The following is a 15,520-nucleotide window of genomic DNA, read 5'->3' as shown; positions in this document are numbered from 1 at the left end:
AACAAATCATGTCAAACCAACATGATAGTTTCTTTGACAGGGTAACAAGCCTTGTGGATGGGGGGGACACGGTAGACTTTAGTAAAGCTTTTGATACTGTCTCACATGACCGTCTCATAAACAAACTAGGGAAACGCAACCTAAATGGAGCTACTATAAGGTGGGTGCATAACTGGTTGGAAAACTGTTCCCAGAGAGCAGTTATCAGTGGTTCACAGTCATGCTGGAAGGGCATAACAAGTGGGATCCCACAGGGATCAGTTCTGAGTCCGGTTCTGTTCAATATCTTCATCAATGATTTAGATAATGGCACAGACAGTACACTTATAAAGTCTGCGGATGATACCAAGCTGAGAGAGGTTGCAAGTGATTTGGAGGATAGGATTAAAATTCAAAATGATCTGGACAAACTGGAGAAATGGTCTGAAGTAAACAGGATGAAATTCAATAAGGACAAATGCAAAGTACTCCACTTAGGAAGGAACAATCAGTTGCACACATACAAAATGGGAAATGACTGCTTAGGAAAGAGAACTGCGGAAAGGGATCTGGGTGTCATAGTGGATCACAAGCTAGATATGAGTCAACAGTCTAACACTGTTGCAAAAAAAGCAAACATCATTATGGGATGTATTAGCAGAAGTGTTATAAGCATGACATGAGAAGTATTTCTTCCGCTCTACTCAGCGCTGATTAGGCCTCAACTGGAGTATTGTGTCCAGTTCTGGACGCCACTTTTCAGGAAGGACATGGACAAATTGGAGAGAATCCAGAGAAGAGCGACAGAAATGATTAAAGGTTTAGAAAACAGGACCCGTGAGGGAAGATTGAAAAAACTGGGTTTGGTTAGTCTGGAAAAGAGAAGACTGAGGGGGCACATGATAACAGTTCTCAAGTACATAAAAGGCTGTTACAAGGAGGAGGGAGAAAATTTTTTCCTTAACCTCTGAGGACAGGATAAGAAGCAATGGGCTTATATTGCAGCAAGGGAGGTTTAGGCTGGACATTAGAAAAAACTTCCTGTCAGGGTGATTAAGCACTGGAATAATTCGCCTAGGGAAGTTGTGGAATCTCCATCATTGGGGATTTTTAAGAGCAGGTTAGACAAACACCTGTCAGGGATAGTCTAGATAATACTTGATCCTGCCTTGAGTGCAGGGGACTGGACTAGATGACCTCTCGAGGTCCCTTCCAGTCCTATGATTCTATGATCCAGTGGAATATCCGAGAGGAGGACCTGCAGAATTTCCTGCCACATATGCCGTTCCCCCTGCTTCAAATCCAAGCGCACGCGCGCACACATGCACACTGCTGCACTGGTCATAAGTGAGTACTCAGAACTGCCTGGAGAACATTTCTGCAATGCTCTGATTTGAGTCCTAGCATACATTTGCTTGTGAGGTCTTCACTTCTTACAGAGGATAAACAAAATAACCGCACTGCTTCAGGAGCATTGCTAAAACTCTGTCTCCAATACGAATGTCAGGAGCCCATCTCGCACAGCAACACAAAATTTTGACCAGCAATGTATTCAGTCTGCGTATTTGACTATGCTGTCTGAAGAGACAGCTTGGATGGAAATTAGGGGGTTACAGTGCCAGAACCCAGGCTAGTGTGCCAATGTCTGAGTTCACCAACTACATCTAGGGCTTGTCTACACCAAACAGCTTTTAACTGTTTTGTCTAACTGTAGACACAGCCCTGTCGCTAAAAGTCGGCATGTGTAAATGCTCTTTGTCATCACATTTGCAGACAAAATACTTCCAGCCCCACAAGCAGCATTCAGTTTGTCGACAGGAGTATACTGCCACTTGCTGTGGCAAAACTTTTGTCTTTTGCCGGGGGGGGGGGGGGGGGGGGGAGGGGAGGTTAAGCACCCATGAAAGACAAAAGTTTTGTCGACAATTTGCCAGGGTAGACAAAGCCTATGTGAAGTGAGCTGTAGCTCACAAAAGCTTATGCTCAAATAAATTTGTTAGTCTCTAAGGTGCCACAAGTACTCCTTTTCTTATTTCCTGGAGAGTGCCTCTTTCTCTTCTACTGAATCCACGGACAAAAAATGAAATCTCTATCACCAACAAACCAGCAGATGTCAGCAGAGGCTAGATATTTAGGGCCAGAAGTTCCAAAGAGCTCAGCACTCACAATCAGGAGCCAGATGTTCAAAAGAGCTCAGGCTCCCATTTCAGCATCAAGGTAAGCAGCCGGATTGATTCTAGTCCAAAGGATTAATTCTCCACTGCCAAGTTCTTTGCAAGAGTCATTTACATCGGTGCAAAGTACACATCAAACTCTAGCATCTCAGAATAGTTAGCATTTGACTCCACTTTGCACTCCTTTTGCTTAGGTATAAATGACTATACAACGCGCAAATGTAAGGGGACTGTTGTCCCCTTACTAACATTCAGTGGGGGTGTTTTAGTTGCTAGCTCCCAGTATTAAAAAGGGGGAAGGGTCGATGGGGAATCAGGATCCTGAGACTAACAGCCCCCAGGAACAATGGGGAGAGGCCAATGCTCCAGGTCAGCCTGAACGACAGGGCAGACAGGCTAATCAGGAGGCCAGGGAGGTCCCGTCCTCCGTGTGAGCTAGATTTGCCTGGGTCAGACAGACAGAGTGGGGTCAAGCTAAGGAGAAAGCGGGGTCCAAAGCTGAGCTGTGCCAGATCCAGTGAGAGCAGCCCCTGTCCTGGAAGTAGAGCTGCAGCCCCACAGCCAGAGGCACAGCCCAGAGAGAGCAGACTTGCCCTGGGAGCAGAGCTGCAGCAACCAGAGCCAGAGGGGCCAGAAAAGCAGCCCAGGAAGCAGGTCAGTGCTGGGAGCAGAGTCACAGAAGCAGCCTGCAGAGCAGACCTGTGCTCAGAGCAGAGCTGTAGCAACCAGAGCCAGAGGGGCCAAAGAAGCAGCCCAAGCAGCTGGAGGCAGAGCAGCAGCAGTGCAGAGACCGAGTGGTGCAGCTGGGGCTGGAGCCGTCCGGAACTGGGTACGGTGAGCAGCTGGGGAGAGCGAGGGGGACCCTGGGCAGTGGGCCCAGCACAGGGAGACGCCTCAGCCAAGAGGCTCTGGAGGCCAGGCTTGGATCGTAACCCCGACAGGGCAGGGGCGACACTGGGAAGAAGGGTCTTACCACTTAGAGCCTGAGAGTGTGTGGCCACCACCAGAGCAAGTGTCCAACCCACAGCATCCCTGCAGCACAGCCAGGGCCTGAGAAGGGGCCTGGGACCTACAAGGAGCAGACTGTGAACTGCCCTGACATTCCAGAGACACTGTTTGTGATGTTCCCTGCCACAGAGCGGGGTGATGTGTTTCCTTTAACCTTTCCCATTTTTCCTTATTCTTTTTACAATTAATTGTTGATTAAATAACTTGCATTTGCTTTAACTTGTATGTAATAGTCAGTGGGTCAGAGAAGTGCCCAGTGCAGAGAGAGTACCCCGAAGTGGGGACACCCTAGCCCCTGTCCTAGGTGACCACAGCAGGGTTGGGGGGGGGGGGGTCGAGCCCCCCAGGAATCCTGGGCCCAGCCTTGTTGGGGTTACGAGGACTCTGCCAGACAGGAGGACTGGCAATCAAGGACTCCCAATCCACTCTCCTGTCTGGCAGAGTCCTCAAGGGCAGGGAGGTCACTGGGTAAAGGAAGCGGGAGCGAGGACTCAGATCCTTTCGCTAGCCCACTTCACCAGGGTAGTGCAGAAGCCAGGAAAGTTCCCCACAAGAGCGGGACCATTCCCCCGCTTACACAAAGCAGTGGCGAAACAGGACCATAGTATTTTAACTTGAGACCGCTGGGTTTATATTTTGAAACCCTCTGAATAAGATAACTATTCTTTCCTCCCCCATTTTCACTTGCTCAGATCTGTCTGAAAAATTCTCCTTTGAATCTGAAACTTTCCAACCCAAGAGTAACTTTTCTGGAAAGCGTAAGGAAAAACTGTTTCAGTGTCTGGGGGACGGAGGGCTTTTTCTGCTTAAAGGGTATCTGAGGCATGAAGGAGATCCACTTCTCATGCTCTTTACCGTCCCAGAATCAGATCTATTAAACAATCTCCTTGAGAAAGGGATGGACGGTGCTTCCCAAATGCAGCCTGCCGGCAGAGCACCACATGGAGCCTGCTCTGGTCAATGGTGGTTGCAAGACAGGCTTCCTGGGTCGGGGCTCCTGGGGGTGGCCCTGGGTGCGCTCTCCCCCCAGGGAGTCCTACAAGCTCCCGACACCAGAAACTCCCAGGCTCCCTGTCCTCCACCCACAGTAACGCGGAGCGGGGTCAATGCAGGGGGATGGGCCCGTCTACACAGCGGGGTACCAGGCAGGACTGTGCCGGGGGAGCCAGGGCCAGGCACTAGGCCCAGTCGGAACAGGATGAAGCAGCGGGCAGGGGCGCGTGCCCAGGCCAGAGAGGGGCAGACGCCAGGCAGGAGCCCGGTCCATAGAGGGTCCTGGCCCGGTCCATACCCCCCGCCCCGCCCCGCCCGTTACCTTGGTGCCCTGCGCGGCCTGCCCCAGCAGGCTGACGCGGTGGCCGCGGTGGGCGCCCAGCACCGGGCACAGGGCGCACACGCAGAGCGCGCAGTCGGCGCAGAACAGCTCTCGGGGCCGCTCCCGGTGCTCGGGGCACCAGCGGCCCCGCTCCCGCAGCGCCCGCAGCTCGGCCGCCGCCTCCCCGGCCGGGCCCAGGCGGTGCCCGCGGAAGGCGGGCGCCCCGCCGGGCTCCCCGAGGTGCGGCCGCACGTGGGCCCCGCAGTAGGAGGCCAGGCAGGTGAGGCAGCTCCACTCCGCCGCGCCGCGCCGCGCTGCCCCGCCGGGCACAGCTCGCACCGGGGGCCCAGGGCCGAGGCGCCGCGCTGGGACTCGGGCTGCGCCATGGCCGGGCTGCGCCTCCTTCCCGCCGGGCCCGGGAACCGAAACTCGCCGGCCCGAGGGGGCGGGCCCGGGCCCCGCCTCAGGCCGCGGAGCGCGCCGGGCCTCGCCCCCGGCTCCCAGCCGGCCCCCGCGCAGGTCCGTGGCCGGGAGAGACCGCTCTTCGCGGGCTCGGCGCTGCGGGGGGCCAGCCCCCGGGCTCCGGCCTCAGGGCGCCCAGGCTCAAAGCCGCGTCCCACATCGGAGCGAAGGCCCTTTCTCCGGGCCCTGCGTGCGCAAGCCCTTGGAGAGGAAACGTGGCCCCAGCCCCTGCTATTGGAGCGAGCTGGCGGGGGTGGGCGACCCTGGCCGGGGGCTGCAGGCCACCCAGCGCCCCTCCTCGTCCCGTCTGCTCAGCGCCTGCCACAAAACGGCGTCCCTCACAACCTGGGCCCCCCTCGGCCTGCTCTGAACAAAACCCTTTTGCTGGCAATGCCATGGTCGCCCCCCTAGAAACACGGTTACACAGGTTGCAGAGTAGCCGCCCTGTTAGGCTCTAGTCGCCAAAAAGAAGAGGAGGACTTGTGGCACCTTAGAGACTGACAAATTTATTGGAGCCTAAGCTTTCCTGAGCCACATCGCGGTGGCTCACTTCATCCCATGAAGGGAGCTGTAGCTCAGGAAAGCTTATGCGCCAATAAATTTGTGAGTCGCTAAGGTGCCACAAGTCCTCCTCTTCTTTTTACGGTTATACTGGTAACAGAATCTCTTCCGAGATAGAGCTCGTCCCACTGGGGGAACTGGTATAAATGATACCATCCAATCGGTTGCAGGTATAAAGTGCGTCTCCACTACAGGGAGTTGCCAGATGGCAAACCCCTTCTAGGGTAGAGACTCTCCACAAAGGGAATAATCCGAGTTATCCTAATTAATGCTAACAGATTTTTGGAAGAGATGCTATGTTCATGCTTCCGGGGCTAAGCCCATATATAACCCCCCAGATATCAGGATGAGTCCTACAGGAGGCTCACTGAGGGGTTCTTACATGTTTCTTTGAAGTGTCCAGTGCTGGCCCCTGCAAGAGACAGGATATTGGACTAGGTGACCATGAGCCTGAACCAGTTTGGGAATTCCTACATTCCTAGTCTGAATGTTACTGTTCCAGATATAATATAGGCCCCTATCAGACACATCTGTATTGTACTCAAACATCCTCACAGACATTCCTGCTCCTAATCTCTAAATCCAGCTATCCTTCCATCACAACATAGGATTTATATTAATGGAATTTCCAAACATCCTTTTTAGTCAGCTCTGTGCTTCCTCAGTATGGGAAGATGTGCACAAGGCTCCACAATTGACCTGATTTACATTGACACTAACGGACTTCTGTGCCACTCTAGGAGCATAAATGGGCCTGGCTGTAAATAAGGCCCTTTGCACTAGCTGAGCAATGGTAAAGGGGCCTAAGTTTCAATAAGAATCAGGACCAAAAAGTCTCTAAGAGGACTTGCACACATCGAAAAAGTCAGTAAGATAACAAAAAGAAAAGGAGTACTTGTGGCACCTTAGAGACTAACAAATTTATTAGAGCATAAGCTTTCGTGAGCTACAGCTCACTTCATCGGATACGGCTGCTACTCTGAAAAGTAAGATAACAGGAAACCACACAGTCACGAGACTACACCCACAAATGTCTGTTAAGAAACAAATACAGACAGACATGCAAAGAGTTTATGTAGAACCCAGAATGTAGAAAAACTAACAAAGAGATCTAATAGATCCAAATCTACCTACTAATCCTAAATCTACTTCCTAATAGAGAATTGACAAAGAATAATAGGGAAGTCTGATACCACTCACCCCAAACTACATGAATTCATCAAAATCAGAAGCAGGCTCACAGAATGAAGCAATGCAAGGGTCAAATGCAACTATTGTGTAGTACTAGAAAGGAGCATGCAAATTAATGAGTGTGAAAGAGGTGGGAGAATCCTAAAACACCTGATCACTAAGGAAAAGCAGAATTCAGTTCCTCCAAAGGAGCAAGGGGAAGGAACAAGTAGCGGCCAAAATGGCTTCACGAGGGACTTACACAGACATCTGAAGATCGAACTAAAATCTTATGCTGAAAATAGAAAATTAGGCCCTGGTTCAGAAAACACGTATGCATTACTCACATGAGTAAAGTTATGCATGTTCACAAGTGTTTAAAGGACTGGGGCCTTAGACACCAAATTGGTATATGGTATAGGTAGTCAGTGCCTGCAGGAAGATGAGGACATACAGAAGAGCAGAAAGAATACCATAAACTAATGAGAATATGGAGTGAAAGTGGGTGGAACTCCCACTGAAGTCAGAAGCTACTTGGCTAATCAGAGATTAGTAAAGCACACCCTTTTCTATGAAGTACATATGGCTAGTTAGCACAGCCGCTGAACCTCAGAGTATGAGGTTCTAAAGTTTCTAGTCACTTATTCGATATGAAATTGTTTGAGAAGAATAAGGTAGTCTTGGAGTTTCTGATGTTTGCAGGATCTTCTCAGGCATTTTGACAGCCTGAATTCTGAATTTCCTCTTTAAATAGTGATGGGCTTGGGGACGTTAACGTTAACCTAGACTTCCTGCCTTATTTAAGGGTTTAGGGGACAGGGAGGGATGTTTATAATAAAACTACAGAGTTCTTGTAAGTTTCTTGTCACCTGGATTCTGAATGTCCTAGTTTTAGATACTGTTTTTGTATAATTCCTGTATTGTTGTTGGGTCTTTAATGCTTCAAGTCACAGATACGTACTTTCAACCTTAACAAAATCCTCTGGCTGGTAACGTCATGCACCTGTCTTGTTATCTCTAACCAGATATGGTTGCAACGTGTATTGGGAAGCTTCTGATCAGTGAGGTTTCACCCCTGTGCAAAGGGCCAGCAAAGCCTTCAACATAGGGTGTAAAATGTCCCATAGCCAGCCTCATGGTGATTCGGCACTGTGGTGAATTTCACCCAGAGGGAACAATTGCGGGAGAGGGCAAGGTCAAAGCAGCAGAGCAGTCCATGCTGAGGAGTAAGGTGAATGGGAGCTGTCCTTGCTTCTCATCATCTGGGTACCTTTACATCTGCCTGGCCATCAGGCTGTGAATGGGGCTAAGAAGCCACTGCCAGCCCTTTGCTAGTGCTAATCCCAGCTCTGAGAGCAACTTCTTGTGTGGCTTAGGGCAAGTCCCATGACCTCTCTGTATTTCAGTATGCTTGTTCTAAAAATGGGGATGATACTCAACGGCCAAGTGAAGAAGTTGGTGAAAGTGCTTTGCAAAAAGCATTAATGCCATCAGTGTCAAACACTGGAACTTAACACAGAGGACATGCGAGGGCAGCGCAGGATAGACAGGAATGGTGGAGTTTGTGCATGATCTAACAGCACAGGAAGGACTCAGAATGTTAAACAGTAATAAGGAAGGCTCCTATGCAAATGTACCACTCCCCTCCCTGCAACAACAAATTTCTAATCTGCCCTTATAAATTCTGCGTGCACTGACCTAGCAGGCCATCAGAACTGTAGGCTAGAAAGAAAGAAAGAAAAAAAAAGGCTTCCTGTCTCAGTTTCCTTGTAAACACTAACAATGGGCACTTCAGAGTTTCCCGTCAGGGAGAGTGCATATACGACTAGCAACGTGCATTCCACCCAACAGGCAGAAATCACTTGAGTAAGCAGTGGGACAGTCAGGCTGAAGGAAACTCAGGCAGGAGGCCGCTTTTCATTTCCAGCCTCAAAGTAAACACAATATTAAGTACATACACATAGGGCTTTTCAGTGTAGGCCAGCAGCTTGCAGGTTTTGTTTGGCTAATAGGATTTTTTTTTAAAGCCTGTCTGTTTCTTTGTGTAGTAAATTGCTTGTATAGTTCTGGTCTGAGCGAGGTGTAGTTTTTAAAGTCTATTTTAGGATTGTCAATTAATCACAGTTAACTTATGTGATTAACTCAAAAAAATTAATTGCAATTAATCACACTGTTAAACAACAGAATACCAATTGAAATTTATTAAATATTTTGGATGTTTTTCTACATATTCAGATATATTGATTTCAATTACAACACTGAATATAAAGTGTACAGTGCTCAGTTTATATCGTTATTTTTTATTATAAATATTTGCACTGTAAAAATGAACAAAAGAAATAGTATTTTTCAATTCACCTCATACAAGTACTGTAGTGCAATCTCTTTATCATGAAAGTGTAACTTACAAACGTAGATTTTTTTTGTTACATAACTGCACTCAAACAAAACAACGTATAACTTTAGAGCCTACAAGTGAACGCAGTCCTCCTTCTTGTTCAGCCAATCACTAAGACAAACAAGTTGGTTTACATTTACGGGAGATACTGCTGCCTGCTTTTTATTTACAATGTCACCTGAAAGTGAGAACAGGCATTCACATGGCACTTTTTGTAGCTGGCGTTCCAAGGTATTTACATGCCACATATGAAGAGGCATATGAATGTTTAGCATGCTTCGGCCACCATTCCAGAGGCCTGGCTTCCATGCTGATGATGCGTGTTAAAAAAAAATGTGTTAATTAAATTTGTGACTGAACTCCTTGGGGGAAGAACTGTATGTCTCCTGCTCTGTTTTACCTGCATTCTGCCATATATTTCATGTTATAGCAGTCTCAAATGATGACCCAGCACATGTTCATTTTAAGAACACTGTTACCAGATTTGCCAGTTGCTTTAGGGTATGCTCTCTCTCTCTCTCTCTCTAACAGAGCATGTCTGAGAGGACCGGGTTAATCAGCACTCCCAAGCTGACCTCTTATATGTCCCTGGACTCAGCACGCTGGGTCGAACAGCTCCTCCAAGCTATCACCCTCATGTGCCATGGGCACAGCACCGGAATAGAGTACGCTTGAGCAGGCTGGGTCAAGCAGCACTTTCAGTCTATCACCCTTATATGCCCCTGGACTCAGCAGACTGAGTTGAGTAGCACTTCCAAGCTGCCACCCTCATATGCCCCAGGTTCAGCGCATCCCTATCCCCACTTTCACGTTAGACTTGTTCTGGTAGTGACCCACTTGATGAGCAAACCCCACAGGATTTGGGGGCACTGCAGGGATCTTTAGGTTAGGTACAAGGAGCATTGCTGCAGAGTGAATGAGGAAGCCAAAAAACACCCACGAGGGGGAAGGAGAGAGAGAGAAGCAATCACCTTCCACCACCCAGGAGGCTATCACAGGTTGCGTTTGGTGGTGTACGTCCCTTTCAAGACCACAGCGGCTTACAGAAGAATGGGACGGAGTCTGGTGTGGTCTTAGTTTCATAATAAAACTTGAGTGACTTCCTAGTGGCACTCTGCATGCAATTGGCAACGCTTTCCCAGGGGCAACCCGAGGAGTTGCCAACAGCGTAGAACTGGTAGCGACACTGCAGGGCCAGGGGGTTGCTCCCATTCCCATAGAATCCATGCATGTAGCACAGTAGCAATTTTACTTCCTGGGCTCCAGCTGGCCAGCACCTCCAGAGGTTCAGAGGGATCACAAGTACAGCATAGAGCCTGGACCGCATCAGACTGCAGACACTTATGAACAGCAGTGTACTGGTGTAACAGTGGGATGTAATGGCTCGTGTTCGGGACCTGTGAGGGGGCATAGAAGAGAACAAACTTCTACACTCCCCCATGTACACGGGGAGAATCTGGGACCAATATTGCAGGTGAACATGAAGCAGTGACCTATGTGAAGATGGCCATAATCAATCAAGGACTTTTCCGGACTTTTCCTGCCTCAACATCAGGGTAGGCACTGACAAGCCCACCCGACATGTATTTTCCAATGGCCCCAAGCCATTTCTTCTTGCTAGCCAAGAAGGGTGGCTGGCAGGATGGAGAAGACAGTTATGATATTTCTTGAGGGTCAGGTGCTTTATCCTTCCACTTTTTGAGCTGTGAGGAATGAAACCATTTTCACCAGTGTTTCTCATTTTTTCCATACAGGATTGTTACCTGATAAACGCTGGGGATGGCCCGATTCACACTAAAGCAGGAGCCGTGCCAGGTGTGTGTCAAAGAGTGCTCCTTTGCTGAAAACTTTTTGTAGATTACTGGTTGGCCTAATTCCCATATCAAAGGAGGTTTTCCCCAGCCTAGTTTTTGTCCATGTTTTGCTGTACTATGCTTAGCTGTGCTGCCACTCGCTTGTGTAAAGCAGCTATCGTCTCTACTAAGGTTTGTACCCATTCATCTGTTACCACCTTCCCTTCCCAGGCACTAGGTAGTTCTACTCCCAACCACCAACTTTCAGGCATACGCATTTCCCTTCCAGTCATAACGTCAAAGGGAGGGTACCCATGTATTGCCTTAGAGCTTCTTAGAGCCATTAAGAGGATTGGTAGCTTTTCATCCCCATCACTCCCTGAGCTCTTTACTTGTTTTCTCAAAGCTTCCTTTAGCATGCGATTGGTTCATTCAACTTGTCTAGAGGACTCAGGATGTCCAGCTATGTGGAAACATTGCTTAATGCCTAAAACCTTACATAGCTCTTGCATAACATCTCCCACAAAATGGGATCCCAAATCTGAATCAATTACTCTGGGAATTCCCATTCTTGAGAAAACTATGTTAAAGAGCTGCTTAGCAGTGACTGAGGCAGAGTTGGTTTTAGTAGCAATGGCTTCCACCCATTTGGAGATGGGATCTACTATTACCAGGCAGTATTTATTCTCTCTACTGGTGGTGGGTAAAGGGCCTATGTAATCTATCTGAATCTGGGACCAGGGACCCTCTATTCTTTGGTGCCCCAATGCATTTTTTTGAACCTGGTGATCAGCATTAACCATGGTGCACTGCAGACAATTATCACACCGCGTATCTATATCCGCTTTCATGCCTGGCCACCACCCTGTATCTTTAACCCTATTTAAAATATTCCTGTTTTCCTCTATGCCCTTGCTCATGCACAAACTGAATCAGGTCCCCAGGTACCTGGCTGGAGACTATCCAGTACCTTTGACCACCTGCATCCACTGCCCACCAGACATCTCCAACCTGCTCAATCCTGTATTTTCCTGTGGAATCTTTCTCTGTCCTGGCTAAGGACTGGATTTCTGTAGCCCCAGCTTGAAGGGTACTTAAGTCCAAGATATCTTTATCTTTATCAAGATTCCTTTACCTAAAGTTTTTCCCCGAGTAGTTACTGCCTATATTTGTTCTACCTGGTCTGTGTCTCTAGTGTGGTTACTAGTAGCAGAAGTTTTGGCTAAGGCATCAGCTCGGTTGTTCCAGTGTGCTTCTTCTGATGTCCCTTTGTGTGAGTCACCCAGGTGTCCCCAGTTCTTTCCTTGATAACCTGTTTATCACTGGGTCTCCCTCCGGAGATCCACTGAGAACTTAGAATGTCCACTAGCAATTGGGCTAATATCCCTGGGTTCCCCACTGTAACCCTCACAGTGGGTCTGCCCCATATGTCGCACTGAAATCTTGCGATTAGCTGGGGAGGCCTGCAGGGAACCGGGCTCCCCTACTGATCAGCCGACTCCCTCGAGAGCCTCCACTGAGAAGAGGGGGCAGGGATCTGGTTTTGACAGGGAGTAGAATCACAGAATATCAGGGTTGGAAGGGACCTCAGGAGATCATCTAGTCCAACCCCCTGCTCAAAGCAGGACCAATCCCCAATTTTTGCCCCAAATCCCTAAATGGCCCCCTCAAGGATTGAACTCACAACCCTGGGTTTAGCAAGCCAATGCTCAAGCCACTGAGCTATCCCTCCCCTCCAAACCTTAGGCGTGGGGGACGCACTCCGTACCAGGGTAGTGGGCCGGGGAGGGGAGCGTTCCCTGCATTAACTCTTTTCCCCATGACCTGAGACAATTAATCAGGATGCTGAGGGGCTGACTATCATATTTTCCCCTAACATATCCTCCCCTAACTTCTCCAGCTCCATCCAAATCATGTTCCTAAGGATCCCCTTCCCGGCGCTGCCCAGGGTTGTGGGAGGTAGGGGGATTAGAATTGGGAGGGCGACTGGCAGAGTGAGGACCATTATTCACAAATGTGATAGCCTGCACTGGCTCTGAAGTAGTCTTTCTGCTGATTTGTCTTTTTAAGACATCAGTCTCTCGCAGCAAATCCCCTGCCTGTTTGATTTTTGCCACTAGTTCATTCCAGGTTAGGTGCTCTACCTCCACAGCCCCCATGACCATTTCTGTCTGAGAATTTAGTCCTGCCTAAGTGCTCTGTACTAATTCGGGTTCCTGATAATGGGAAGTAACAATCCCATTCTCTTCTGTCAGGTAATGACCCAGAGAGAGCTGCCAGCATCTTTTTTTGAATTAGGTAAGCTTCGGGGGCCTCTCCTGGTTTCTGCTCTTCCATTATATATAGTTTCTTGAGGGAAGCAGGAGGCAGTAATATTTTGAGAGCATTTATCATCCATTCCCAGGGTCCAGGGGCAGTCCACTCCTAAGAACCTATGCCTATGTCCAGAGCATCTTCATCACAAGGAGAGGCGTATAACTGAGCCAATTGGGTTAAGTCCATGCCATCAGCAGAGGGGTACATTTGCCAAACGCAAGCCGGCAGTGTCACAGTTCAGTGGCCCCAGTCTCTCGGCAATAGCCTTGGCCTGACAAGGAGACCATCTTACTAAGTCCGTGACCAGCTCCATCGTGGGAAGATTGGCTCTTGCAACTGTGTGTTTAACCTCCCTGGTGGAAACAGGGGCAATATTATGCATGTGTGGCCAATCAGAGTTGAATGGGTTTTTGGGATCAGCATTAGGGGGTCTCTCTATTTTCCCAGGGGGTTCCAAATTGCAATCCTCTCTCAACCTTACAGCTGTTACAACCTCCTTATGGGCACTAAATTCGGCATGCAATTTACTAATCTCTGCCTCACACTTCTGATGGCCTGCTGCTACCTTGGCTGCCTTATTCTCATCTGCCAGGAAGCGAGTTGCTACTCTCACTTCTTCTAACAAAACTGTTGTGTGTGTTCGCTCTTTGCTATACTGTTCTGCATTCCTGCTGGTCTCTTCTCTCTCTTGCATATTTTTAAGAACAGTCACCATTTTAAGCTTTTCTGCTATAAATTCACACCCATCTGTCTGTTCAAACACTGTTGTAACTGCTTTTTCTCCAGCTCCAGTTCCTGCCTTGCCTTTACCATTTCACCCATGTCCAGACATGCATAAAATAATGCCCATGCAGTAGTCGCATCCTTTGTGCTACCCCGTGGCTTAAAGATTGTGCAATATTGTTCAAAGTTCAGACTCGCTTCAATTAGGGGATTCTCACCCTTAAAGCACCCCCTTTCCCCTTGTTCATTTCCCATCTCTCTAACCTGTTGGTTTTCTCCTGTCTCAAGCGAGCAGCCAAGGTGGGTTTTTTTAGCTGTCTCTACTTCCTTTATCTCACTAATGATCCCTACCAAAAGCCCTTTCACACAGTCACAGTATTGCTCTAAAATTTTTACTTTTAAGGCACAACCCTAACTCCTTATTGCACGGTCCTACTGTTATTCTAAGCACGCTTCTTAACTTAAAAGTTACAGGATGTTACCAAATATTCTATGAGAGAGGAACATCACTGAAGGAGCTTAGTCTGAAAAAGGAAGAGAGAGTTTGCACAGGTCTGTGCCTCAGTTTCCCCACTCTGGAGCAACTACTCAACAAGTACCATATGATTAGGGTCATGTGCTGCCCACATTCTCCACCAATTTGTTACCAGATTTGCCCGTTACTTTGGGGTATGCTCATTAGGGTTACTCTTCTGTGGGGGGAGAGGATTCTGTAATTCTATCAATGTACTGCTTGTGTTCCCATACAGAGCTCTACCTCTCCCTGCTATAAGTTCCCTCCCAATGGAGCTATCCTGCAGGACCTAGGTTTCCCTAGGCTGGGTTCTTCCAGCCCCAGAATCAGATAGAGACACACACATGCACACGCACACTAACAGAGAGCATCTGAGAGGACTGGGTTAATCAGCACTCCCAAGTTGACCTCTTATATGTCCCTGGACTCATGCGGCTGGGTCCAGCAGCACCTCCAAGCTGTCACCCTCATATGTCCCAATGGGAGCTTCGGGGGAGGTACCTGGAAGCGAGAGCAAAACAGAGCCCTCTGCCCCCCACCCCACCCTGCAGGGACCTGGTTCTGGCTGCTTCCTGGAGCGGAGCGGGGCCGGGCCAGGCCAGGCAGGCAGGGTGCCTGCCCTGCCCCTGGTGCATGCTGCTGCCATCTCGGAGCCACTCTAGGTAAGCGGAGCCGGGCCGGAGCACGCACCCCAAACCCCTCCTGTACCCCAACTCCCTGCCCTGAGCCCCCTGCCATATCCCACACCCTGCACCCCTCCTGCACCCCAACCCCCTGGCCTGAGCCCCCACCATACCCTGCACCCCCTGGGGGCAGGGAGGGGGCAGAGACTTTGGGGAAGGGGTTGGAATTGGGGCAGGGTGGGGCCTCATGGAAGGTGTGGAGTGGGGGCGGAGCCAGGGGCAGCGAGGGTAGTGGTGTCAGTGATGCAGCCCTCAGCCAATGCATTAGTCCTCATGTGGCCCTCGTGGTCATTTGAGTTTGAGACCCCTGCTGTAGGTCAACAGCCATCAGAAAGAGCTGGATCAATGAGTTGATCTTGCATTAATAAATGTTCCAAGAATTTTAAGGATTTCTAAGCGATGAGAATATATTTTAATATTTAAA

The 15,520-nt window shown here is 49.1% G+C and overlaps 2 protein-coding genes across 5 annotated transcripts in view; one reads left to right on the top strand and one right to left on the bottom strand.

Moving 5' to 3' along the window:
- TRIM14 (tripartite motif containing 14) overlaps positions 1-7,034 on the bottom strand; it is a 42,382-nt gene extending 35,348 nt beyond the window's left edge. Inside the window, exons 1-2 of the mRNA XM_038403701.2 lie at positions 7,017-7,034; positions 4,477-5,034 (exon numbers count right to left, since the gene is read on the bottom strand). Of these exons, the coding sequence (XP_038259629.1) occupies positions 4,477-5,034; positions 7,017-7,034 (576 nt within the window). The remainder of the gene's footprint in view (positions 1-4,476; positions 5,035-7,016) is intronic.
- Positions 7,035-9,947: 2,913 nt separating this feature from the next.
- LOC119855743 overlaps positions 9,948-15,520 on the top strand; it is a 30,943-nt gene continuing 25,370 nt past the window's right edge. For 2 of the 4 annotated variants that reach the window (XR_006281318.1, XR_006281319.1), the window contains exon 1: positions 9,948-10,882. Coding sequence is in view for 1 of the 4 variants with exons in the window: in XM_043514504.1 (XP_043370439.1) it covers positions 15,047-15,075 (29 nt within the window). In the remaining 3 variants the exon portion in view is untranslated. Of the gene's footprint in view, positions 15,076-15,520 lie in introns of all 4 variants that reach the window. The other 2 variants (XR_006281317.1, XM_043514504.1) reach the window with 2 other exon arrangements.

Source organism: Dermochelys coriacea, chromosome 5, assembly GCF_009764565.3.
Source record: "Dermochelys coriacea isolate rDerCor1 chromosome 5, rDerCor1.pri.v4, whole genome shotgun sequence".
Taxonomy (NCBI): Eukaryota; Metazoa; Chordata; order Testudines; family Dermochelyidae; genus Dermochelys; species Dermochelys coriacea.
This window is presented reverse-complemented; position numbering and strand designations above follow the sequence as displayed.